A 27,970-nucleotide genomic window follows, 5' to 3' on the forward strand; every position below is an offset into this window, starting at 1 on the left:
ATGTCAGTTTGTGACAACCAGAGTGCTATCAAGATAATTTCTTGTATGTAAAAAAATGCTATCAAGGAAGCTCATGGAAAGAAAAAGGCTCTGTTGTTTCTAAAGCTGGACATTGCTAAGGCTTTCGACTCAGTGCATTGGGGATATATTCTCGAGGTTCTCAAGGGCTCCGGCTTTGGACAGCGCTAGTGTGACATTATCTTGTAATTCTTTTGAGTTCTTCGAGGGTGCTGTTGAATGGGATCCAGGGCCGGCTGTTGAAGCACAAGAGAGGATTGAGGCAAAGGGGATCCTCTCTCCCCCTTGCATTTGATCCTGATGATGGAGCCTCTTCACAAGATGCTTTGCAGGGCTACTGAAGTTGGGCTGCTTTCTCCTCTAGGGATGCTCGGCACAGATCCAGCTTCTACGCTGATGATGCTGCTTTGTTCATCAATTCTGTAAAAGATGATATGATTGCCATTCAAAGCATCCTTCATGTCTTTGGAAGTATCTCTGGGCTCAAGCCTAATCTGAGCAAATGTGTGGCTTACCCAATTCAGTGCGGTAACTTGGACATATCTGAGGTTCTGAATGAGTTTGGAGGCTCAGCTGGCAGCTTTCCTTGCCAATATCTTGGTCTGCCTCTTGGCATTAGAAAGCCTTCAAGGGCTGATCTTCAGAGAATCATTCACAGAATTGCAAGTAAGCTCAAGCCATGGAAAGGAAAATTGATTACTAGCACTAGGCGCCTCATTCTTATCAACTTGGTTTTAACATCGATGTTGACTTATTTCCTGACAAGTTTCTATCTAACCCCATGGGCTATCAAGATTGATAAAATCAGGAGTTTTCTGTGGAGAGGAGATGAAGAGGCAAAGGGAGGGCACTGTTTGGTTAACTGGAAGACGGTTTGCTCTCCAAAAAAAAATTGAGGCCTTGGAATGAAGGAGCTACGCATGTATGTAAAGCGGGCCGTGGTATCGTTGCGACCAAATTGAAAGGCCTTGGAAGGGCATGGTGTTGCCGTGTGATGCCAAAGATTTGAAACTTTTGGCTGCCTGCACCAAAATTTCTATTGGAAATGGTCAAATTGCAAGTTTTGGAAAGATAAATGGTTGGATGGGGTGGCCCGTGGCAAAAAGAAAAAAAAAACATGACACGGGCTGAAGCTTTATGCAATGGCAGATGGCTCCGGAGTGTATCTAGAATCTCTAATGAAGATGTATTGCATCAATTTGGCTCACCTAGATTCAGTTCAGTGCCTGCCTAGTGAGAACGGTTTGCTCCGTCAAGTCTGCGTTTGAATGCCAGTTTTGGGGTCAAATTCAGCAGCCTCGTCTTGAAAGAGTTTGGTAAGCTCAGGTGATAGGCAAAGTAAAAAAAAAAACATTTTGGCTTATTTTTATAGATTTCAATTACTGCGCATAATTGTTCTAATGATATTTATCGCTAATACGAGCGAGTGCTTGATAAAGATAAAGTGGATCTCTTGTCTTCCCGGATGCGGGAAGTAGTTCATCATTTCTACTCTACTAGTTCTGTTCAATCAGTAACCCACTTTTTTAAGAAAGAGCAGAGCGGCCTTATCTTGCGCAATAGGAACTGGACAAATGATCATCTCGTGAAGCGAGGATTGAACTGCAACCTGATTTGCAGCTTGTGTGATCAAGAGCTGGAAAATGCAGCACATCTACCATTGGGTTGTAGTTGTGCTAAATATGTGTGGGCTTTCTTTCTGACGACTAATAAGACTTAGCTCGCAGGCGGCATGGCCTTGTGGAATAAGATTCACCACTGCATTCCCAAGAAGCAAAATGAGAGGAACGTTCAGCTGGCTTGCTACCTGGTCTGGCATGTCTGGAAAGAGAGGGGAAGGCGCATTTTTGAAAGAAAGGAAATGAGTGTGCGAGTGATTGCGCCAAAAAGTACAGTAGAGAGGAAGTTGATGCAGCAGTTGCTGCTGGCCTGGGTTTGCTACAGGTTTTCTTTTCTTTTCTTTTCGAGTTTGTTCTCTATGCCTTTGGGCATTATGCAGTTTTCCCTCTTCTATCAATGAAATAAGCAGTACGGTCAAGAAAGTTTTCAACAGTGCAACAAAATGTAGCTGATGGAAAACACCTCATACATTAGCCAATACCACGGTCCATAATGCTTTATTTATCTTACACACCCCCAATGTGCAGCCTTCTTTTACTTGCTTTATACGCAAAATTACAAGGACACACGACAGAACCAACAAGACACTGACCAAGTTCCCTCCGAGGAAATAACAAAATTTGACAGACCGACTGATATCCCATCGTCTGTGTTCATGCCGACGTGCAGATCTCTCTCTCTCTCTCTCTCTCTCTCTCTCTCTCTCTCTCTCTCTCTCTCTCATGCCAACTGCAAAATAAGTTAACTGCTCATCTCCCACTAAAATGATTTCCTTCTATGTTGAAGGCCCTGCTTGGTGGAGCTCCAAATTCCGAAGGACGATCCGTGCGAAGATTTTGGCTTCGATGGGAGCTGTTGCCGCTGCGGCTGCCCACCTCAAGACCCGGGATGCCCCAGCCTTCTGAAGTAGGTCCACATGATGCAAAGCATGCCGACCACCTGGGATAGTGAACTGCATCGTTGGAGAGACTAGTCAGGAGAATATACGGCAGTATCAAAGCAAAACTGGAAGAACCGTCACAGAAAATGAAACATCTGAGGGCACATCAGAACACGCATGAAGGGAGATTTGAATAATCCATTCACCATTTCACATCAGGTCAGATATCAGGAAGCTGGCTGGATAAAAATTGAATACTGGAGGGACGAGGGAAGCACAATGGCCCAATGCCAAGAGGTAGACAAGCATGAAGAAACATAGTATGGATGCATGATCACCATAAACTTCGACAACCTTAGAATACAAACATATTACTATATGCTTCGGTTGATAACTGCTAATATGAAAATACATCATTACAGAACCACCGAATGCTAGAAAGTTGAGAAATTCGTTGTTTATGTAAATACTGTGAGGCGTACCCCTTATGCACGAGTAAGCCAAGTTACTACATAAAGACAAATATTATGGCACTCAAGCAATATTAGCTGTTGACGTGGATAAAATAGAACCAACCTGAAGCAGAGCAAAAGCTGCACAAGCTCGAAGAACTGATGAAGGATTCCGAAGCGTATCGATAAATCGAGCAATCTCAGCAGCGCTGAAGTTAAAACAAAATTAGTGTCCTGTCTTGTAAATTAATGTCTACACCATGCCAGAAGCTCCAAAACAACATTCATCATAGAAAAATAAATAAACCACAACAGCTCAAAAGGATTATCACATTATGACATATCGAACAATAGTCCCTGCAAGTATAGCCCAACACATTATCACATGACAAACAGATCCGAAACTATGACTTGTGGGAACCAAAATGAGCGAGTGAGGTGGGGAGGCGGTGAGCTCCCAAGCAGCGCTCCGCCACACCTCCCCTGCGCCGAGAGCCACTCCAGCTCCGGCGACCAGCAACCTCCCCGCCGCCCTCCACTCAGGTGGAGGCGGCCACCTTGTGGTCCTCCCCTACCCTCCCCCGGTCACCATGGCCTCCTCCCACAAATGTAGTGTTGGGCAGTATATGGGCTGCATCCTATCTAGTAGTCTGTCTAACTATTCTGGCCCATATGGCTGGTCTGTAAGTTGAGGCTGGTCTGTAAGAAACCCTATGAAAGACCACAGCAGCTGCTTGCTGTCTCAAGGGTAATCTTTGAGTCTGATTCTGTTGCTCTTGTCAATGCACTTAACACTGGCAGCTATGACCTGGCAGAGATTGGAATCCTCGTTTGCGAAATTCGAAGCCTTTGTATTGCATCATCTGATAGTTATAGCTTCAAATTTTGTAAAAGAACCTGTAGTAAGGTTGCCCCACATGGGGAGATGCGGTATAAGCTTGAGCTCATGCCAGCAAACAGATGCAAGTTTTGGGCACTTCGCCCACTTTGTGAAGGGAGATTTCACAATTAAGCAATTAACAATGCAATGTAACAAACATGCTCCCACGAAAGAAACAGAGGCGGCGGCTAGGGTGGAAACCCTAGCAGCTGACGCCATCTGCCTTGTCCTCGCCGTCTACGACTGGGAATCGACGGGTCCCTGCCTTCTCTGCTTGCCCCTCCGGTGACCGGGGGAGATGGGGACCTCGGACCTGCGCTCGGCACTATAGAAGGGTCCCTAAAGTTTTTTTTTTTTTTTAGAACACAGTACAACGCAGACGCTCACAAACACGCACGTACAAACACCCCTATGAACACACGCACGCACCCCTACCCCTATGAGCACCTCCGAGGGACTGAGCCGGCATATCTTGAGGTTGACGAAGTCACCACTGGCGCCTCGCTGTTGACGGGCACGTCACCTACCACTGAAAGCATAGCGCCGGTTAAATCCTGGAATAAATCCAGGTAAATGCAAACACCCATGTCAAGTCTAGGACTTGAACCTGGGTGGGCTGGTTCCACCACAAGGAACCTAACCACCAGAGCTAAGCTCTGTTTTAGGGTCCCTAAAGTTTTGGTCAACCGGCATCGTCGTTATGGTGGCTATGGCGACGTTTTGCGGGACAAGAATAAGGTATATACCCTCCTCCTCTTCCACCTCATCGGCGGCGATCTCGCCGGTGGCGTTGAGGAGGGAGGAGATTCGTCTAGTCACCGCTTTTATGGAGTGGTGAATCTCGTCCAGGCTACGTATGTGATAGGTTTGGTGTTACAAGCTTCGGATCAATTCAAGGGTTCAATGGCAACGACTTCGGCTCTAGGGCGCTGGTCCTTAGGGGCACGTGCACGAAGACTTACCGACTGTCATAAACAATGTCAGGCCAGCTCCGGTAAGGGAGTGGCGACAGCAGCACGTCGGCGGCACGCTCTGGCATCCAAGAACCTCGATGTCATTTTCATTATATCTGGGATGCTTTGTATTTCTTGTGAACTCATGGAATAGATTCGGATCTTTCTTGCAAAAAGCAATTAGAGCATCTCCAGCCGCATCCCCAAAATGGCGACGGATCGAGCGTTTGGGGGAGGTGATTTGTTCGTGCCGCGTTTGGGGGACGTCGCTCCCCACTCGCGTCCCCCAAACGCCGCCCCAAAACTTTTTTATAGGGTTTTCAAAAACACAACCATTTGTTAAATTTAGCATACAAATAAATATGTTTGCCAAAAAAATTCAAATTAAAATACAACAAACAATAAAACAACTAAACAAATGTAATAAATGGGGCTAGATCAAGGCGCCGCGGCATTTGCTGATAATCCTTTGATCCTCCACATATGCTCAACGAGATCATTTTGAAGTTGCTCGTGAACATTGTTGTCACGGATCTCTGCGTGCATGGCGAGAAAATTAGCAAAATCTGCGGGCAACTCATGATCAATCTCGGGCCCTGACACTCATAGGGACCAACATGTCTCCTGACATGATCATTGTGGTCATCCTCGATGATCATGTGGTGCATGATCACACAAGCCTGCATCACCTCCCACATTTGGTTCGTGAGACCAGCTTAGAGCAGGGTACCAGAAAATTGCAAATTGAGCTTGAAGCACACCAAATGCCCGCTCGACATCCTTCCTGCAAGCCTCCTATCACGAAGCAAAGTGGCAATTCTTCTGACCTGATGGAGCCGGGATTGTTTTGACAAAAGTGTCCCATTTGGATATATACCATCGGCTAGATAATAGCCTTTGGTATATTCGTGGCCATTGATCTCATAGTTGCATGGTGGAGCATGACCTTCCACTAGTTTACTGAACACCGGAGACTGCGGCAACACGTTGATGTCATTGTGTGATCCCGCCATGCCAACAGCTTCAAGCACCACACTGCAATATCCATGACGCCCTTTGTATATACCTTGCCAAGCAAACGGGCAGTTCTTCCATGACCAGTGCATGCAATCGATGCTTCCAAGCATCCCACGGAATCCTCTCGCAGCATTTTGTGCCATGATCTTTGCAGTCTCTTCTTCAGTTGGCCCTCTCAAGTAGTATTTGCCAAACTTTCCCACCACAGCTCGGCAAAACTTGTACATGCACTCAATGGCAGTAGACTCACTCATGCGAAGGTAGTCGTCCTGTGTATCGGCAGGTGCTCCGTATGCAAGCATCCTCATGGCGGCGGTGCACTTCTAAATCGACGAGAACCCAGCAACGCCTACAACATCGTGCTTGAGCTTGAAGCAGGGCTCGAACTCTCGAACGCCGTGGAGGATATTCATGAACAAACCCTTGCTCATCCTATACCGGCGCCGAAAATTGTCGGCCTGTGTTACGTCATCTACGAAGTAGTCGTTGTGCAGCATGGTATGCCCCTCCATCCTCTGTCGGGGCTTCGACTTCTTTCTCCTCGGCCTTGATCCTCTGCGGCGCGGCCTCTTCCTCTTCTCCGCCTCGGCATCAAGCATGTCCTGGAGGGACACGATCATCAGCAAATGCTCCCGGATGTCGCCGTCGAAGGCTTGCTCGTCCTCCAGCAGTCGGACAAGCATCTCGTCGTCGATATCCATGTTTGAAGCAAAATTAATGGTTAAAATTCAGCCGCGGCAGACGAGGCAACGAACAGCGGCCTATCGTGCCTACCTGACAAGGCGTCGAACACTTTATGTGCGCGGAGGTGGGGTGGATTTGACGCCGCGTTCTGGGACGCGCTGGCGAAGAAGCGGCAGCGAAAAGGCCGGCGAGAGAGCCAGCCGCGACGACGGTGCCCGACTTAGAAGAGATCTGCCGTCGAAACGGCCGGCAAATCGAGCGGCGACGGAGGGGTGGGAGGCGCGGCGAGAAATAAAAGGCGCGAACCAACGGTTATGGAAGTGATCGCCTACAGGTGGGAGCCTGCCTCGCATTTCGTTGTGTCCGGTGTGCCCGGACCGTCCCATGTGGAGCATCGGACACCGTATTGGGCCGCGCCGGACGGAAGGAGGCTTTGGGGCGCGCGGCTGGGAACGAAATTTTGTCCGGCACGCCCCAAATCCCTTTGAGGGACGCTTTGGGGGACGCGGCTGGAGATGCTCTTAAGAATAATATATTGATCCTACCCCAACTTGCTTGGGAAAAGGCTTTGATGATGTTGTTGTTGTGTTGGGGGGATAACCCCCGGTATGCCAAAGGCATGCCAAACCGGAGGGTTTGAGCCATCAAGATACCGGTTTAATGTTCTTACCGGAAGCCTAGTAGGAATCCGGGAGAGCAAGGCTAAGCCGGTATCCCCAAAGGGGTATGCCGGAACCCGGTAAAGAAGATACCGGAAAGGAGAGCCTCCGGCAGTCCGGTCAAAGATTCTCTTCAGAGCAAGAAGACAAGGATGAGCCAAGCAAAGTAACTTTATTCGAGCCACAGGCGCCAAAGAGAGGGTGACGTCCAAAGAAGCCGGAGGACATCAATGACCACGATAAAAGAAGGCCCGGTGTCATCTATGATTAAAGTAGCTTTGTACATGGCACTGTTAAAGTAGCTTTGTACAAGAGTCTTTGTTAAAGTAGCTTTGTACGATGGCTACGTAAAGTAGTTTGTCCAGTCAAAGATGCCATTAGGGTTTCTTGCAGTATAAGCCACCCTCTCCCCTATATAAGGAGAGGGGGCAGCCCTTCTTCACGGGCGAGCAAGTATGTACGCGTGTATGTAGGAAGGCAGAGCCTGTAACTTGTGTGAATCTATGAACATGGTGATCTAGAGGGAGTTCTTCCTTGTGTCTTTCTTCTTCAACTTCTGGCCTTGGCCAAGTTCTTGAGGAAACCATCCGGAATCTCTTCCCACCTGATCGCAAACCCTCCCCCGAATCCTCTTGCGTCCATTCGGCCCCACTCTAAGCCATCCTATGGCATCCGCTCGTTCACCACGACGACAGTTGGCGCCCACCGTGGGGCCCGAAGTGGCGCTTGATGGAGTTCACATTCGGGCGGCGTTCTCGAGATCTCCGGCGAACGTACGGTCCGCGCGTTGGTGCAGAGCATCTACGCCATGGACTTCATCAACGACAACGCGGCCGCTTCGCCAACGGCGGCGTCTTCCCAAGAACGGCCGCATCATCGAGTTCGCAGACCATCGCGTCTACTTCGACACCGTCCCCGTGCGCCGCCGCCTCTCGCCGGTCTTGGTGGCACCGGACCCGCCAAGATGGCTCTGTGCCGCGCCACGCCGCAGCGTCGAGGTAATGATGACCGGTGTGGCTGGTGCAGAAAGGAGGTTGCGGCCGAAGGTGCCGGTCGCGCGGTTTCGACCCGTGCGGCTAAGCCACCATTGGAGCGCAGCGCAGCGGGAGCATCATCCGCGCCACGAAACACCGCTCCAGCGGCGATGAACGTCCTCGCCACCCCATCGCGCGAACATCGATCCTGCAGCCGCTCAAAGTGAGCCGAGGCGCAGCGCCGAAGATGCTAGAGAGCGGCAAGGACATCGTCGAGCGGCGCGAGCCGAACCTAACCGTACGTGAGTATAACGCCGCCCATGGCTTTGCTTACGTTAGCGCACATCTTGCTAGGATCTTGGGAAACCGGCTAAAAGCTCGCAACCTAGATCAAGATTTGCGCAAAGAGATTCTTACCGGCAAGAGCGCCTACGCATCCGTTAGCATCGTGGAAAAGCCTAAGTATAGCAGCCCGGATAAAACTATAAAAGTCGCTAAGGCCGCTGTAGAGCCGTGCGAGTCGCTTTAGGAGAGGCTTTGGTAAAGAAGAAGAGCGTGTTAGAGAGCTGCCGGAAACCATTGAGCAAAGAAATCTTGAAAGCGGTGGCTAAGCCGAACAAGGCCGCGGCCTCAAAATCCGCGCGTTCAACAAAGAATGCCGTAGCAAATCCCATGGGCGAGCTTCGTCCCCATCCGGATAGAAGGAGAGAAAAAGAAGTGAATGCGCAGCAGATGATCGTGTACGATCCGGTTCTTGCCGGAAAGCAACAAGCCGGCAACACGATGCCGGTAGAAAAAGCCAAGGGGCGAGAGCGAGGCTATGCCGGAGGCTATGCGGAAACAATCATGCCGGTAGATATGAGACCGGGCAAAACTATCGAGCCGCAAGGGCGGCGTACGAGGAGGAGGAAATAGATCCCCCAAGGTATCGGCAGGCAAGGGCCGCGATGCAGGAATGTCACGATGAAGCCGATTCCACGAAACCGGCAGCATACTGGAACCCATTGGGAGAACGCTCGGGAGAGAGATACTTAGGAACGGGATGCGAGGCACCGTCTGGATAGAGTATACTTGTCGAAATGATCGAGGAGGAAGGTCCTCCAGTCCAAAGTGTTTTGGCCCAAGGATCATGAAAGAAAAACCACCGATTCGCAACTTTATGTTGCCCCGTGACACAAAACGTATGACGGCACCACAAAGCCGGAAGATTGGCTCGCGGATTACGTGACCGCGGTATACGTTGCGGGCGGTGGAGGAACCGTAGCAGAGGAGGAAACCGGCGTTGGGCCGTGAGAATCATACCATCGTTTTTGGTTGGACCGGCAAGAATCGCTAAACAACTTGCCGGCAGGAAGCATAAATGGCTGGTTGGATTTTGAGGAGGCCTTTGTGAGCAATTTCAGAAAAGACCTATCGAGAGGCCAAACAAAGCCGACAACTTGCTCTGTGCGTGCGGCGCCGAACGAAACAGCACCGGGATTATCTAGCCCTGGTGGAACACCACAAGGAACTCCTGTGAGGGGTGATCGAGGCACAAGCCATTGCTTGGTTTAGCGATGGATGCAGAAGAGGTTCACCGTTGTGGCAAAAGTTGCGGCGCAACATGCCGACAACGTTGGCGAGATGATACGTGTGGCGGATAGCTATGCGTTGGGAGACCCAACGCAATGCAAGAAAGGCAACCGGGCCGAACAATTGCGCCACGAACAAAGACGGACAACCGGAATAACAAAAGAAGAGAAGAGTTTCGGATCGAAGGTACGGTCCGCGACAAGTTCTTCTGTGCAGAAAACTTTGAGGCCGGCTGACGAGAGGCAAAAACCGGATCGCAGCCATGGGCGGGTCCTAAGAAACAATGGGTGGAAAAGAAACCCTGGGTCCGGAAGAAGAAGCGGCAAGAACCCGCGAAATACACCATGGAAGCCGCCATGGATCAACCTTGCCGGTGGCACACGCCGAATCCGGCACATCCGTCAAACCATCCGACGAAGGATTGTACCTGGACCAAGTACTTGATGCAAAAAGGAACGGTGAAAGATGCGCGGCCACCGCAAGACATGCGCGGCAGCAACAACAACTACCGCCACCACCACCACTTACCGGGGCAAACGCCTTACCGGTGCAAACCAAACCGGCGTGATGCCCGACAAGTTAACCGGGTGGAGCAAAATGATAACCGACCACCTCCACCGGCACCTTTAGGCCGGAATGTTTACGAAGATCCGCATCTGTCTTTGTGTTGTCTTTGTCACCGAGCCAACAGACCGGCAAAGTGTACACCGCGCTCCATGGAGGTCAATCTTTGTGATGCCGGTTCCCAAGTACATGATGTGGTCCATTCATGAAATTACATTGTCATCCAAGGATCACCCAAAGATCATGCCGAATCCGGGTGGATATGCTCTTGTTGTGGACCCGATCATGAAAGGGCCGCAAACTCGAGTGAAGTTGACAAGGTCGATAGACAATGGCAGTAGCATCAACATCATGTACGGGCACACCATGCAAACGCCGGGCATAACGAGAAAACATGCTTCACCCAACGCGCACAACGTTCCATGGGATCGTCCCTGGCTTGTCCCGTGCCCCGATAGGAAAAGTTCGGGTGGACGTGGCATTTGGAGGACGTGACAATTGCCGGTGGAAAATGGAGTTTGAGGTGGTGGATCCGGGACGGTCCCTATCATGCATTCTTTGGGGAGACCGGCGTTGGTCGCTTTCATGGCCACCACTCATACGGCTTACCTCAAGATGAAGATGCCGCACCTCGTGGGCCATTGACTGTGGTGGGAAACTATAAGATCTCACCGGAAATCGCATCTGCCGGATCAAACCTAGCGAGAATCGCCGGTGATCGCGTGAGGAAAAGAAAAGAATGCAGGCAATGTTGCGCCGGCTCAATCCTCACAAATGAGTTTGGCGGCAATGAGTGAAAACATGGGCACACCGGCATTCAAGCCAACCAATGAAACAAAGAACATTGTCTTGGATCCGCTTACCCCAGAGCGCACCGTTCGTATCGGCGCCGGCCTTGATCAAGCATAGGAAAGCGCGCTCGTCGGCTTCCTCCGTGAGAATCGGAATATCTTTGCCTGGTCAATCGATGATTTGGTAGGTGTTCCGAGGAGCCGGGCGAGCACTCTCTAAACGTCCGGAAAGATGCCAAGCCGGTGCGGCAACCATCGCGTCGGTTCGTGAAGACGGAAGAAAGATCATAGGAGAAGAAGTAACCAAGCCGCTTGTTGCCGGATTCATTGTGGAGGTCACGCACACGTAGTGGCCGGCCAATCCGGTAATGGTTGAAAAGAAGAAAGATGAGAACACGGAGGCAAAAGCTCCGAAGGTGTGGCGCATGTGCATCGACTACACCAACCCGAACAAGGCTTGCCCAAGAGATCCTTTTCCTTTGCCACGAATCGATCAAGTGATTGATTCAAGCTGCTGGTGTGAGTTGTTGTCCTTCCTGGATGCCTATTCGGTTTCCACCAAATTCCCTTAAAAAGGAAGATCAAATAAAAGCTGCGTTCATTACCCCGCACGGGGCTTATTGCTATGTCACTATGCCTTTTGGGTTGCGCAACGCTGGTGCAACGTACAGTACTGTTGTATGCAAAAATGCTTGTTTGATCAAATTGGAAAAAATGTGCAAGTCTATGTGGATGACATCGTGATAAAAACTAAGGTAAAACACTTTAATCGATGACATCAGGCAAACATTCGATAACCTAAGGCGGTTCGGATGAAACTCAATCCGGCAAAATGTACCTTTGGTGTCCCCGCCAAGCAAGCCGCTTCGGTTTCCTGGTTTCAAGCCGGGCATAGAGGTTAATCCGGTAAAGATCCGGCGATAGAAAGAATGGCCATCCCTCGAGAGTTAAAAGATGTGCAAAAGTTCTGGAAGCTTGGCATCGGCCGAGCCGGTTTGTAAGCGTGTTGGGAGAAAAAGCTCTGCCACTCTATGCTCTCATGAAGAAATCGACACGTTCGTCTGGACCCCTCAGAACGCGGCGTTTAAGGAGCTAAAAACGATGCTAGCCACAAAGACCCGTCTTGGCTTCACCTCTAGAAAGGGAGCCTATCTTTGTTATACATAGCGACAACAAACCGGGTTGTGAGTGTAGTGGTTGTGGTTGAAAGAGAAGAGGAAGAAAAACCGTCCGCAGGCCGGTATACTACTTGAGCGAGGTGCTCTCCCTCTCAAAACAAAACTACCCTCACTTCCGAAAATGACTTATGGCGTGTACATGGCCGCCACAAAACTCAAGCACTACTTTGAGGAACACCCCATGAAGGTGGTGAGTGAAGCACCAATTTCCGACATCATGTGCAACAAAGATGCCCGGCCGGATTGCAAAATGGGCGATCCAGATATCACCGTACGTGCTTGGTATATGAAAGAAGAGATGCCATAAAATCACAGGCTTTGGCTGATTTCCTTGTTGATTGGGCGGAGATGCAATACAAACCGCGAGATCGAGGATAGAATCTTGGAAGATGCACTTTGATGGATCTAAGCTCAAGGAAGGTCTAGGTGCCGGTGTGGTGCTTACTTCACCAAAGGAGACCACCTCCGTATGTTTTGCAAGTACATTTCAGGGGCATCGAACAATGTCGGCTGAATATGAAGCTTTGATCCATGGGCTTAAGGTCGCAAAAGAAATCGGTGCACACCGGATCATTTGCTATGGCGATTCGAGACCTTGTGGTACGGTGATGCTCGGGAGATTGGGATGCAAAAGACGCCAACATGGCCTCGTACTGGTTTCACGTGCAAAAGATTGCCGATTCTTCGAAGGATGTGAGTTTCACCATGTGCCGCGAGCAGAAAATGAAGCCGCGGATGCTTTGTCCAAGTTGGGCTCATCTAGGCAAGAAATTCCTCCCTAATAGCTTTGGCTCACCTAAGAGTGCCATCGATCAAGCCGAGCCCTAATCGAATCAATTTTTGTACCGGAGTCACACGTAGTACCCATGGATATCGATGAAGGGAACCCGGGACCGCTCCGGCAAGCTCGGGATCTTTCCGTAGGCTCGGGACCGTACCCATACCGGAAGAAACGATGCCGGTAGATAGCATGGAGATAGATGCACCGGTGTTTTTGGTTCGAGAAATACCATCATGGGTTAAACCTATTAAGGAATTCTGATCGGCCGGCACCTTGCGGGCCGACGAAAATGAATCAAGGAGGATACAAAGAAGGTCCAAAGCTTACACATTCATCAATGGTGAGGTGTACAAGAGAAGCGTTACGGTGTCCTTCAAAGATGTGTGGAACCGGAGGAAGGAAAAGAAATGCTTGAGGAAATTCACCAAGGAGAATGTGGGCATCATGCTTCATCAAGGGCTTTGGTAGCAAAAGTATTCCGGCATGGGTTCTATTGGCCCACCGCTTTGGAGGACGACGAGGATTTGGTAAGAAAATGCAACGCGCCAGAGGTACGCCAAGCAAAACCATACCCCAAAGATCAGGTTTAAAGACAATACCGCTAACATGGCCATTCATTGTTTGGTGCCTTGACATGGTTGGACCATTCAAAGCGCAAGAAGCAAAGATGACTCACATCTTGGTCATGGTGGATAAGTTCACCAAGTGGTCGGAAGTAAAACCTATCGCAAAGTGTGATGGGCATACGAGTGTGAAATTCTTGAAAGATGTCATTTTGCGGTATGGATACCCGCACAAGATCATCACCGATAACGGAACCAACTTTGCTCAAGGTGAGTTCAAAAGGTTACGTGAAGAAAAGAACATCCGGTTGGATTTGTGCTCATGGCACATCCACAGTGGTAATGGCCAAGTAGAAAGAATGAATGCCTTGGTGCTTTCCGTATCAAGCCTAGACTCATTGATGCGGTGGAAAAGTCAAGGGATGTTGGCTCGATGAGCTACCATCGATCGTGGAGTATAAGAACAACTCCAAACCGGTCTCTGGGATACACTCCCTTCTTCATGGTTTATGGAGCGTAAGCGGTGATACCAACCGATATCATCCATGATTCACCAAGGGTACACTCTATCTTGAGCAAGAGGTCAAAGAGGCCAGAGAAAACGATGTGGACTTGCTAGAAGAAGCAAGAGAGTGGCTTTGGCAAGAACAGCCATTTACCAAAGAAACCTAAGACGCTATCATAACCGGAAGGTTAACCCGAGAGTTTTCCGGAAGGAGATCTTGTACTTCGCACAGTGCGGCGCCGAAGGCCGACATAAGCTCTTGCCACCATGGGAAGGTCCCTTCATTGTAAGCAAGGTGCTTCACAATGATGCATACTACTTGATAGATGCACAGAATGGAAGAAAGGAAAGGCGGACAGAGTCCGGCGAGGAGAGCAAGCGTCCATGGAACGTAGCTGCATTGCGTCCTTTCTACTCTTGAAGTGGTGGTGTAAGAAGTTCCTTTTTGTACCTTATATGCTATGAATAAAAGATGCCGGAACCTTGAGTGAATCTCGGGACTACCCCAACTTAAGTTGCATGTAACTTGTCTATTTTTTTTACCAGGTTGCTTATTGAATGTTTTTTCTTTCCGGTTTAGTAGTGTGCTAAATCCTACCGAGTCTTCGACTCTGCTGTCCGCAAACCGGCTTCATGGCAAGCAAGATAAACCGGTAGGAGATAAGCACATGAAGCTGCGAAAAGGAGAGCAGGAAAGAACAATCCTAAGGTTTAACTAACCCGGTTTAACCGGTTTTTTGCAAAATTTCAAAGTTATTTCTAAGTTCAAGAAGATGCTTGTTTGGTGAAAGAACCTTGTGCTCATACGCCAAAGAACGCCCGTGAGAAGGCAGGCAGAGCCAAGGCAAAAGAACCAAGTATGCATCAAATTGGATGCGGAAGCAATTGAGAAATCTTTGCGGTGCGGGATAAAAGCGGAACCAAAAGCAAAATATGTTAAGGCAAGCTCATAAGTACTTAGCTACCGTATAACTTACCGGCAGAAATGTTGTAGCACAACCACGGGCAAACTTAAGTTTTACATCATAAGCCCCGCATTCCGGCGTAATTTAATGATATTGTCTTAAAGCAACAGGGACCAACAGATATAATGAGCAAGCACTTCAAAGGAAATCATCATGCGGCGGGGGTTTCCGGAGGAGCAAGACCGGCATCGGCGTCATCCGAAGCTCTTCTTCGGCTTCATCCTCCTCCTCGTCGAGATAGTCCGTGACGCCGTGGGGGAGGGATGAAGGTGCGCATGTCGGCATACTCCGCGATGCGGTGCGCGCGATCCGCCGCTTGGCGGAGAGGATCGGGTCCAGATCCGTTTCTGCGCCTTCGCGCACGCCCGATGGGCGTCCAGTTGAGCTCCGGGTACTGTGGAGCAAAGCGACGCGGAGGGCGGAGTCCGCTCCAGCGCGGCGTGAGCACCGCCACTCGCGGATCCTCCCGCCGCACCTTTCGGACGGTCGGCCGATGAGGGAGAAGGTGTCCGCACCGCCTCGCCAGCCACAAAGTCCCGTATAGCCGGGTAGCTACATCGAGGATGTCCGAAAGATTGCGGTCTATGCGGCGCATATGGGACACCCGCGCGTTAAGCGCGACCGGATGGTCCTTCGGCGTCCATGGCACAAAGAAGATCCGCTTGGCCTTTGCCCTTGCGTTGCGCATCGACCTTCTTGACGGCGTACCTCTGCGAGTCGGAAAGAGGCCTATGCAAAGAAAGAAAAGTTTAAGGAAAAGAGTCCTAAGAAAAGAGACAGGAAGGAGAAGAGTCAGGAAGAAAAAGAGACCGGAAGGAAAAGAGTCCTAATGAAAGATAACGGAAAGAGAATGGGGTAGAAAGAAAAAAGGCTCGTATGCGGTAGTCAAAATGTAAAAGAAAACAACTTACGGAGGGCAAGTGTATCGGTCTGCAGGATCACCGATCGCACTCTTTACGCTCTTCCTCCACGCGCGGCCTTCTCCTCGGCGCCCTTCCGGGCCTTGGCCATCTCCTCCGGCTGCCGCAACACCACGGTGGCATTGGAAGCATCCTCCGAGCCTCGTCCAACTTGGCCGCCGCGCTCACTTCACGGCTTTGAGGGCCTTGGCGTGATCGAGCCCCACCTGAATCACCGAGACTTGAGATCCCGGTAGCCGGTCTTGAGGGCGTTCAGCTCATCCTGGTCTTTGCCGGTTGAGCTCGTCCTTTTCCCCGTAACCGGAAAAAATGAGTGTTAGCAAGGTTACACTAGTAAACCGAAAAGAAACCAAGTTCAAAGGAGAAAGGAAAAATAGTACGTTGGGCCGTGGCGAGCTGCTCCTTGAGAGCATCGATGGAAGCTTCCGGATCACCGTTGAACAGAAATTGTAAATATCACAAGGAAAAGAGGTTTCGGTAGCAAAGATGCCGGTGAAACGAAAAACTTACCTTGGCACTTGTCATGTGCCTCGGCGAGCTCCGGTGCTCCCATAAAAGCTCCTCGAAGAGGGCCTTCCGAGTGTCGGCGGTGACTGTTCAAGAAAAAGAAGAAATAAGGTAAAATTTTGCGCTAAGAACAAAGTTCTTAACCCGAAACTTCGGGATCGGCAAAGGCTGCTTTTGCGTTTCTAAGTTAAGTTTTGCGCTAAGAACAAAGTTCTTAACCCGAAACTCGGGGATCGGCAAGTCGGTTTTGCGCATTTCTAAGGTAAATTATGTGTTAAGAAGAAGATGTTTAACCCGAAACTCGGGGGATCGGCAAGGCTTAGGTTTTGCGCTAGAAACTTAAGTTAAGTTTTGCGCTAAGAGCCGCGCTCTCACCACAAAACTCGGGACTCGGGAAGATAGACAAGAGAGAAACCGCATGAAACTAAGGAAAAGATAAAGCGTAATCCGAAACGAAGAAACCGGCAAAGGTTGAAAGTTAATAGAACATACCGTCGATTGTTCGTGGAATCGTACCACGCGCCGTCAAGCTCTTTACGGCAGCCCGGAGCCGCATGAAGTGCTCCTCGTAACACCGATCCCCGACAGATCGTGTGCGGCAGCCGATCCTTGCCCATGCCGCGGGTCGCCGGAGTGATGTCCGCGGCGTTCCACTTTTGGGCGTACGGCAGAGGTGCCCCAGTCCCGGCCTTGGCGCTGAAACTCCGTAATGCGGCCGAGGAGGCCGGTGGCCTTCATGCCGGCGCTTTTGGCAGCCTTGGAGACGTGCGCACCAAGGGCCGCCGGCCGCCCGAAGGGCGGCGGAGGCCGTCGCCTTCCCCTTGATGAGCTTGGAGGGCTTGGGCGGCGGCGCGGTAGAAGAGGCCCCGGAAGTCTTAGCCGGCGGCGCGCCAGAGCGGCCTTGGAGGGTCAAGGCGCGAGGAGCCTCGAGCGGAGGCATGAGGATGGTGCGTGGAGAAGGGAGCGCTAGGAGCGTCACCCGTCTTGGAGCCTTCCGGCGCGGAAGATTCCGGCGCGGAAGTTGTCTTTCGAGGACGGGAGGAGCAAAAGGCTCCGCCCGCCGGCAGCTTCTTCTTCTCCGCGCCGGTGTTGCCGGCGCCGTGTCTTGGTGTTCGGGAGGAAGGAAAGATCCTCCTCCGTGCGGTGATCTCGACGGTGAAGGGGCCGCACGCCCCGACTAGTTGTGCCCCGAAAGGGAGGCAGAGTGTTGCCGGCACCGAGATGGTGCCGGCTTGAACGAGGAGGAGGGGTTGAGGTCCTTGCGGATCCCTCGAGCCCGATGGCCTCGGGCCAAGTTTGAGAGCGGGGCCGAGAAAAAGAGAAAAGACAAGTGGTTGAGAAAAAGCAACCGGAAAAGGAACTTAGCAAAAAAGGAGGCAAGCCGGAAAAGGAAATTACCCTAAGCGGTTGGCATCGCTTTGCGCCCGTAGCGGCGCACGCCCACTTCTTTCTCCCCCAAGGGCTCCGTCCGAAGCGCTTGGAGGAGGAGCATGGCCGGAGCCGGCAGTAGATGCCGGCCGCTTGTTCTTCTCGGCCTGGGCCATGAGTTTGTCCACAAACTCGGGACCGCATCGGCGCAGGGCGGCACGCGCTCGTGGATCCGTGAGTTGGATATGGCTAAGAAGCGATTCGCGAGAAAGCGATAATGGCAAAGTATAAGAAGCCGGAAAAGAAAATACCTCGAGCACAACCAGCTCCTCGGGGTTTCGGTGGGCTCCGTGGTCCCGCCAAGGCGTGCGGCCAGGGGTCTTCCCCATCTTCGTGTCCTTCCAATAGATGTAGGGATCCGGATCGAAGGAGTCAAAGGCACGCTTCCGGAGAGGTCCTCGCGGCTCGCCCGGATAGAGGGGAAGCGGTCCCCGGCCCGAAACAAGGTAAAAAAGAAGGTTAGCAAAAGCGAAACTTACCGCAAAGACAACCCCAAGTGCGTAATCTCTTACTTCTTGGGTCGGACGGTTAGAGGAACCGAGGAAGGAGGCCCCATTCCCAAGTAAAAGGCATAGCGGTTTGACAAATCCGCTTAGCCTTGAGAACAACATCTTTCTTCTTTGAGAGCACGGCCGGTGATCTTGGTAGGATCGCTCGGGCCATACATCTCGCTCATCCTATGTGCGCGGCGCTTAAGAGGAAGCACCGGCGCGATATGAAAGTCCGGATGACATCGTCGAAGCAGATGTTGGTCTCCTTCTTCAAAGAGGCCAAGAAGCGCACCACCCGATTGGTTTCGGCATGTTACGTCCTCGGGTTGTAGCTCCAGTTGGCTCTGGGGGGGCCCCTCTTGGTATGGAGGAAGGTTGATGCGATCGGCGCGGCCGGTGTTCTTCACGTAGAAGAAAGTTCCTTGCCGTGCGGCAAGACTCGAGGCCGGTAAACTTAAGAAAAGTGCTCCCTTGGCGGGAGCCGACGATGCGAGGAGCCGCACCGCACGGCGGCTTGGGCTTAGGAATCTCCTTGCCCCGGACGGAGTTGATCCGCAAGTTGAAGAAGCGGGCAAACGTCTCACAAGTGGGACGAATGCCGATGTAAGCCTCCATGAAGGTGGCATAACAAGAGAGATAGAAAATGGCGTTGCCGGGGAAGGTGGTGAGGTTGGAGTTCGTAGAAATCTAGGAACTCCCGGAAAAAAGTAGAGGCGGGAAGGCCGAAGCCACGCTCAAAGTGAGCAAGAAAAACAACAAACTCGTCGTCTTAGGATCCGGTTCGATCTCGTCATCCGAATCCGACAGAAACTCCTTCGGAATCCTTCGAGACCGGTACAGCCAATCAATCTCGAACTCGCAACGTTGGAGCCCATCCAGCTCCGCGAGTGGGTGGGGAAGGCTCCTCGCCGGAAGATTGGCCGGAGCTGCTAGAGGCTTGGCCGGAGGCTGCGGCCTCTTGGCTACCGGAAGCTTGGCTAAAGCTACCGGATTCTAGGTTGCCGCCGGACTCTTGGGGTTACCGGATTCTGCCGGCTGCCGAATCGGTTTCCATTGGATACGAGGCCGTAGATTCACCGGAGAAGGTCTACGGCGCTTAAGAGAAAGGGAAGAAGAAGATGCGGAGGAGGATTCCTCGTCGGACATCGCGAGGGTAGGTGGAGAAACAGAAATCCCAGACTCGAACCCCGCGTGAAGATCTACGAGTAAGAGGACAACCAAAGACAAAGGAGCAACTGAGAACACCAAAGGCTCAAGATCTGGAAAGCAAGCGAACGGCGAGTAAAGAGAAATTAATACCAACCTTGAGCGGCGCGCCGTGAGAGAGTTTGTCGGCGAAGAAGCGGGTCTACACCGCCGGCGAGCACCGTCGACTGGCGAGGCGAGAAGCTCGCGAAGAAGCACAAAATGCGGCAGACGCGAAGAAGTTGTCGCCGAAGATCTCCGCACAGCCGGTCCGGCGGCGGCACGGCGTGAGTTCGCCGGCACCGAAGCTCGAACGGCGACGGCGGACGGAGAGCGGCGGAGGCGCAAAGGCGTGGAGCTACGTGCGCGAAGGAGAAGAATGCGAGGAAGATGAAGAGGAACGGGCGATTGCGTTTATATAAGAGAGAAAGTGGGCGTGGAACCGCTGGGCCGCGGCGGTTCGCCTCGCGGCCCACGGCGGTTCGCATCATGGGCCGCCACGTGTCAAGGAGATACACGCAAAAACAGGAGGCCACACGGAGATACCCAAAGGATCCAGAGCGGCTAGTGGGATCCGCTGCGGTGCATTTAATGCGTGCGCGGGAGTCGAAACGATGTGACAGCGGACATCGGCGCGTCGATTCTGATGCGCATGTCACCGGGCGCGGGACCCGATATATTCTCGACTTCGCCGAGGAGGGAGTAAAGACACAAGGTGCCGGAGAAAAGAGGTGCCGGAACAAGCCTTGCGAAGAGAAGAAAAGGAACAAGGGTAAAGGTGCCGGAACCAAGCTCAAAAGATGAGTGGCTAAACCGGTATCTTAAAAAAAAAAAAAAAAGATGAAAACCTGGCATGGTCTGTAGGAAAGAATCCTCCAGACTATACCAGCTTCGGGGACTAATGTTGGGGGGATAACCCCCGGTATGCCAAAGGCATGCCAAACCGGAGGGTTTGAGCCATCAAGATACCGGTTTAATGTTCTTACCTAAGCCTAGTAGGAATCCGGAGAGCAAGGCTAAGCGGTATCCCCAAAGGGGTATCTTAACCCGTAAAGAAGATACTGGAAAGGAGAGCACTGTCGGCAGTCTGGTCAAAGATTCTCTTGAGCAAGAAGACAAGGATGAGCCAAGCAAAGTAACTTTATTCGAGCCACGGCGCCAAAGAGAGGGTGACGTCCAAAGAAGCCGGAGGACATCAGCACTGATAAAAGAAGGCCCCGGTGTCATCTATGATTAAAGTAGCTTTGTACAAGAGCTGTTAAAGTAGCTTTGTACAAAGAGCTGTTAAAGTAGCTTTGTACAGTAGCTCTGTAAAGTAGTTTGTCCAGTCAAAGATGCCATTAGGGTTTCTTGCAGTATAAGCCACCCTCTCCCCTATATAAGGAGAGGGGGCAGCCCTTCTTCACGGGCGAGCAAGTATGTACGCGTGTATGTAGGAAGGCGAGCACAGAACTTGTGTGAATCTATGAACATGGTGATCTAGAGGGAGTTCTTCCTTGTGTCTTTCTTCTTCAACTTCTGGCCTTGGCCAAGTTCTTGAGGAAACCATCCGGAATCTCTTCCCACCTGATCGCAAACCCTCCCCCGAATCCTCTTGCGTCCATTCGGCCCCAATCTAAGCCATCCTATGGCATCTGCTCGTTCACCACGACGACATGTTGTAAGAATAATATATTGACTAAACTGTCTTTGTTTTATACTCCCTCCAGTCTCACGAAACTTGTCAGAGATTTGACTATATTTGGATGTATCTACATACTAAATAGTGTCTATATAAATCCAAATTTTGACAAATCTAAGACAACTTCCGTGAGACGAAGGGAGTATTTTAGTTGAAAAATTGAAGACCAAGCTTCAGTTCTACTCCCTCCGTTCCCAATTGATTGACTCAGATTTGGCGTGTATCTACCTAAATCTGAGTCAATTAATTTGGTACGGAGGTGTATCTAGCTAAATCTGAGTCAATTAATTTGGTAAGGAGGTAGTAGTTGATATTATTCAATGAAAAGCAAAGTCAAACCTGCATCTAAGATGTCCAGCTTCTGGTATACAAAGTACTTCAGCAACCTGAGATAAGGCTGCTGCGCCTGAAGATGAAGCAGCCATAGAAAACATTTGTGGATCTGAAAATGTCAACACAAATGCTTCTATATGCTTCAATGCCAACCTTCTTGCTCTCTCAAAATTTACAATTTTGGAACTACCCTGTGAGGATGTCCCAACCAGTGCTACCTCGTCCATTCTGCCAGCCAACAATTCAAGATCAGACCATACTACTGTAAGTGTAGCAGCATATCTACAAGTAGATCTCGAGAGTGGAAACCATATTGTATCAAATTAGTACTAAGAAAAAATAGCTTACTAGCATCAAAAACAGGCATAGATTGGAATATACTGTACTATCGAGTGAGAGAGGACCACATGTCAATGACGCAGTGGGTGGTATTTACTAACTTAGTGAGCTTTATACTGGCATGTAGCATCTAGGATTGTTTGCTTTTCAGACATCAAACAAAGAGTGCAATACGCACAAGAAAATACAAGGCAACATCATGTAGATTCTTGCATACAATTCATAAAGTATTAAGAGATGGGGAAGGAAAATAACCGAACCATGGTACATTTTGTCATGACTTGTACAGCTAGAGCAACATGAGGGAGAAGCCATGACTCATAAACAGCATACCTTCCATCAAACATATAAGCAAGGGTTAGTGCAGCCATGAACCGAGCCATTTTTGAACCAGATGACGAGCATAAGTTCACTAGAACAGGTACACCGCCATTTTCAACTATGCGGAGAGAATTACAAGAATAGAAGGCAAGATTCCACAGTGCACCAGCTGCTGTCTCATGAACCTCCTGTAGAACAAGCAAGTAACATAACGTGAGAAAATGAAGCATGACTAGCTTAAGAAGTAGGTATAAGATATCAAAGGATGCAAATCTAGATGACAAAGTGCCTTTAGAATCACATAAGCACCACCTCGAAAAAAAATATCACATAAGCACCAGAGATTAGCCAGTCTTAACAACTAAGGACGTCAAGATCCATTAATGTATGACGGTGGCGAAAACGTAATCATAGACCTATCGATAAAAGAAGAAACTAAGCGCATACAAGTATAGTGCACTGATGCAGAATACGAAGTGCACAATACATCTGCTGCATAGACGAGAGCACCAAATAATAGAGTATGCAGTTTTTATTAAGGCACCTCAGTGTTCATATTGTCTTTATAAACCAAACACACTGGGTGCACTGAAGATAAGCAGCACTTACTTCAACCTCTGACTGTGCCAACGCAATCAGAGGTACAACACCTCCTTCCCTTCCAATAGCAATGCTGAGTGCGCAACAGAAAAGTTAGCAGTGGTGATGTCATCAAGATTAATAATTACTCCTATATCACTGCTAAGGAAAATCTTGATAACTGTATCTTATATCACACCCAATCTGGCACATCAAACTAAAGAATAAAAAGAATATTTCAAAGTAAACAAATGAAGCTTATGCTGAGAATAATTCTTGACTATAGTCGGCAAAAAAATTCCCAGTATATGCCGCACAAAGAAATTATAGCACCTTATTCTATTTGCCGCACAAAGAAATTAAGATATAACAAAGTATATGCACAGTGTTGAAGTTGGATACTTGGATCTGTTTTATTACATGCTTATTTTCACAACATGATCATGTAATTCATAGCGGGCACATACATATGCACCTCCGCACTCTGCTCTATGTCATTTCATGGCAAGCATGCATAAAGTGCATATTTTTACACTCACTACTTTCTGTTCATAATCAATCTAATATTTAGCCGCCTGATCATACTGATATTCTTAAGGATAATTTTCCTACAAATACATTGCCAAAAAATATGAACTGAATCCAAATAGTACAACTTAAAGATTTATCATGTGTCTTTTGTTGCAACGGAAGACTTGAACTCAAGAGGTCAAGACAAAACACAGAGATATCATGCAAGCACAAACACAAAATATAATACGGAGTATAAGGAATCTCGTAAGCAAGATAATGCCATCAACTCAGTTATTCGGTTACCTGTTTGCTTGTGAAACAGATAGTCCCCACAAGGCACCTGCAGCTCTCTCTTGAAGACCATTCGAAGCATTTAAACATTCTTGACAGAGTGAAACCTACACGATTGAATCATTTATGTTAACGAAGGAAATGTTTCCTATTAGAAAGCATATAAAAGGTGCTCGACCAGGTGAGGTTTGTTGTCAGTGCAAGTCAAGGAGATATGGAAATTAATTGCCTCATGCTTTTCTCTTACATATTTTCTTAATTCTTCAAAAATTCAAAACTAGTGACATGCTTTTTCTCATAAAATGGTTCCTTGATTCTTCAAGATTTCGCTCAGGTGGAAAGCACATGAGAATTTCCTTAAGTCGGTTCCCTCTTTGTAAGAGACATCACATATACGTACAGGCAAAAGAATAACTAACTTGCAGTAGATGTAGCAAACAGAAACACATACCAGAGCTTCAACACCACCAGCAGTAGCAATGGATTCACGATTTCTATCATCAAACGACAAGTTCCACAAAGCACCAGCAGCTTCTTGTCTAATTACATGCATGAAAAATTGTCCAACTGTAACTTCAGATTATAAGATTCAAGAAAGCTGTAACATATAGGTCAAAAGCTTGGCAGGTCAATGTCACGCGACTAAAGCAGAACTATACCTCACGCCTTCATTTGGAGAACGTGTTAGCTGCACCAAAGCTTCAAGAGCACCTGCTTCCTGACCAACGGCAGCATTATTGTTGTTGTTTTCTCCATGTGCAGCTAAATTAGCTAAAGCTCGTGCTGCCTGCGTGCAAAATGACACTCGTGTTATCTAAGAGATAACCAAACACTGAACTAAATCAGGAACAGGAATTCGCACAGAATATGCAGTGGGAATCACTCCTCTGGCGTTGGCGAACATAAATCAAGTAACTATTGTATTGTCCACACAGCACACATACCAAATTTAATCAGAGAAGGCCAAAGCACATTTGCAACATGTTTTATCCATTTTTTTGTAAATACCAATTATAGAGGCCAACAACGAGATGAAAGGCGCAAGCATGCAGCTGAACTCCATGATGCAGTCACATCGCCACTAAATCATTTCACTCATTGCTACACTCCTTACATAGACCTAAATAATCAAAGGTGCAGACTCAAATGTGTCTAACCAACTGAGCATTTATGTTGCAGTGTCGGCCGAAGCTTATTTGACAACACAAGGGTGTTAGGATACATTTAAACTATTTGACAAAATTGGAAGATGTAGAAGCATTAAAAGCACAAGGTGCACCTTACCTGTTCTAAGACCCCTTCAACTTTGCAGGAACGAGCAAGTGTAACCAAGGCATGGATGCCACCGGCCATTGCAACCTCCAAGCTACACTTGTCATCAGCAGCCAGATTGGCAAGTGCACCAGCAGCACGCTCCTGTAAAAAATATTTGAAAATCAGAGCTTTCCAAGGAAAACATGTACGGTAAAAAAATATTAGAGACGGTCCTTACAAGAACTCCAGTTCCTTCAGGCCATCGAAATATCAGATCAACCAGAATTTTTATCCCACCAGCCACTTCGATAGCCACCTGATAAGGAATTAAAATGAGTCACCATGAAATGTTGAGGGTACATCAGTCAGAAACAGCACCAAGCGCTCACAACCTTGTGTTCTTCTCCCACTGAGAGATTCCATAGCCCACCAGCAGCTTCTTCAGCAACCAGCCGGTTGGCCGACTTTGCCATGTTAGTGAGTATGGTAATACCACCCTGATCTGCAACTGCTTTTGCAACCTTTGGATTGACGGATAAGTTGGCGATTGCCTACACAAACACATGAAGAATGCATAAGAAATGATTGACACAGCTAGCTTTAGCTTGAATATGTTGAGATGATTGCAGAAAACCTTGGCAGCTTCAGACTGCAGAGTCTCCCTGGATCGCCTTGCGAGATCCAGCAGCATTGGTATGCCCCCTTCCCGCATCACAGCCTCAGACCTTGCAGGGTCCACATTGGCGTTGTGGTCATCAACAACCGCAAACGCTGCGAGTGTGGTGGCTGCCCGCTCCTGCACATCCTCCTGCGAGCTCTTGAGCAGGCTGAGCAGCAGCGCGGTGCCCTGGTCCAGCCAAAACTGGTTCATGCCGCGCGGGTTGGTCTCAGCGATCCGCAGGAAGGACTGGGACAGGACCCATTCAAGCCATGTCATGAGCTGAGGCACCCCGCCACTCCAATGGCAGTCATCATCGAACAGCTCGGTGGGCTTGACAGCAGTGGTGTGCGGAAACAGCGCGGCGGCAGCAATGGATTCGGAGAGTGTGCTGTTGATGGTGAGCACGAGCTTGCCCTTGGAGTTGGCGAAGGCGGCCGGGCTGCGCGCCTCTTCCTCCTCGAGAGAGGGGCAGTTGAGAGCGCATATGAGGGTGAGGGTCGCGGAGTGCGAGACGAGGCGGGAGACGGCGCCGGGGGAGACGTCGGTGCGGGAGACGTCGAGCGCGGCGAGGGAGGGGAGCTGCGCCCAGGCTTCCGAGGCCGTGGCCCACTTGACGCCGGTGCATCCGGCGACGGAGAGGAAGCGGAGGGAGGCGAGGCCCGCGAGGGCGGTCTCGTCGAGGGCGAGGCAGTCGAGGAAGGCGAGGTCGTGGAGCAGCGGGCAGTGGCGCGCGAGGGCGGCGAGCGCGCCGGCGGCGACCTCGCGGAGGCCGGAGAGGCGGAGGCAGCGGAGGCGCGGGCAGCAGAGGGCGACGTGGCGGAGGGCGTCGCAGGAGACGCGGTCGAGGGGGTCCACGTGGAGCTCCTCGAGGCGCGCGTGGCGCGCGGCGAGGACCGCCAGCGCGGCGTCGGTGAGGTCCCGGCAGGCGGAGAGGCGGAGGGAGCGGAGGCTGGCGGCGCGGAGGAAGGGCGCGGCGTCGGCGGCGGCGCACCCGGCGAGGCGGAGGCGGCGGAGGTGGGGAGAGCAGCGCGGCGCGAGGGAGGCGGCGGCGGAAGGGTCGAGGCGGCGGAGGTCGAGCGCGGCCCACAGGCACGGGGAGGCCGCGAGGGAGCGCCAGGCGCGGCAGGTGGCGGCGAGGGCGGCGCGGTCCCGGTAGCTGAGGCGCGCGAAGAAGTGCAGCGTGGCGTCGTCGGGGAGCGCGGTCCAGTCGAGCGGCGGTTGCTGATGGGCGGCGTCCTTGGTGGTGCGGCGGCGCACGCGGCGCGTCATAGTCGGTGATCGAGCCAGCAGCTCCGGGAGGCAGCTGGCTCGATCTGGTCCGCTTGCTTGGACGCCACTGTACCCAAGACGACGACGGAAGGTAGGAGAAGGGGGATAGGGGACAAGGCCAGAGATACGGTCTGAATACGAAAACGCAACAACAAAATACGAATAAAAATCTAATTACAAAACATATGAATCCTACTAATCATAATCACATGGTCGTCGTGGTGGATCGGCACCAGGTCGCGGAAGTGCAAGCCGAGGCAGCGAATTTAGGGCTCATGCATGCTCTACGCCGACAACTTCGCCGACGATTCATTGCACGGTGAGGTTGTTTTTAGGCGTCGTTTCAGAATAAGCCGGAAGCTTTTCTTGAAAATTGTGTATGCCCTTCGAGAGTACGACTCTTATTGCAGATGTAAGTTGGATTGCACCGGCATGGCAGGGTTTTCCGCCCTCCAAAAGTGCACGGTGGCTATGCGGATGCTAGCATATGGAGCTCCTGGTGATTCTACTGATGACTATCCACCGCCCTTGATTGTTTCCACCGGTTCTGCAGGGCGGTGATAGCAGTATTCGGGGACATGTACTTGAGATCACCCACTATCGAAGACACTGCTAACATCCTCGCTGTCAATAAAGCTCGAGGATTTCCAGGGATGCTTGGAAGCATTGACTGCATACATTGGAAATGAAAGAATTGTCCGTTTACCTGGCAGAGAATGTACAAGGGACACAAAAAAAGCTGCATTGTGATACTTGAGGCAGTGGCTACCCATGATCTCTGGATTTGGTACTCCTTCTTTGGTATGCCGGGATCCAACAACGACATCAATGTCTTGCAGTGCTTGCCGATCTTCTCCAAGCTTGTTGAGGGTCATGCTCCCCCGGTTAACTTTGTGATCAATGGTCGGTATTACAACAAGGGATACTATCTCGCAGACGGTATCTATCCAAAGTGGGCAACATTTGTGAAGACTATCTCAGGCGTCGTCTTCCCAAGGAGGTGGAGTTTGTCGAGGAACAAGAAGGTTGCCGAAAGAACGTCGAGCGTGCATTTGGTGACCTCCAGCAGAGATTTGCTGTAGTCCGGTTCCCCGCTTTGACTTGGTCCAAAGATCAGATGCGGGAGGTGATGAATTGTTGTG

At 50.3% G+C, this 27,970-nt stretch overlaps 1 protein-coding gene across 2 annotated transcripts; it reads right to left on the reverse strand.

The window, feature by feature from the left end:
* Positions 1 to 2,087: 2,087 nt before the first annotated feature.
* On the reverse strand, positions 2,088 to 26,962 carry LOC127297662 (protein ARABIDILLO 1). Of its 2 annotated transcripts, XM_051327976.1 has the most exons (12): positions 25,533 to 26,958; positions 25,291 to 25,449; positions 25,137 to 25,214; positions 24,929 to 25,060; positions 24,304 to 24,431; positions 24,096 to 24,183; positions 23,657 to 23,751; positions 22,871 to 22,934; positions 22,274 to 22,449; positions 21,608 to 21,829; positions 3,095 to 3,179; positions 2,088 to 2,590 (listed from the first exon to the last, which is right to left on the reverse strand). In XM_051327976.1, the coding sequence occupies exons 1-12, from the start codon at positions 26,826 to 26,828 to the stop codon at positions 2,414 to 2,416; spliced, it is 2,700 nt and encodes an 899-aa protein (XP_051183936.1). In that variant the 5' UTR covers positions 26,829 to 26,958; the 3' UTR covers positions 2,088 to 2,413. The 2 variants fall into 2 exon arrangements, with proteins under 2 accessions (XP_051183936.1, XP_051183937.1); XM_051327977.2 differs by lacking the exons at positions 2,088 to 2,590; positions 3,095 to 3,179 and having other exon boundaries at positions 21,637 to 21,829; positions 22,201 to 22,449; positions 25,533 to 26,962.
* Positions 26,963 to 27,970: the final 1,008 nt, after the last annotated feature.

This window comes from Lolium perenne, chromosome 4 (assembly GCF_019359855.2).
Source record: "Lolium perenne isolate Kyuss_39 chromosome 4, Kyuss_2.0, whole genome shotgun sequence".
Classification (NCBI taxonomy): Eukaryota; Viridiplantae; Streptophyta; class Magnoliopsida; order Poales; family Poaceae; genus Lolium; species Lolium perenne.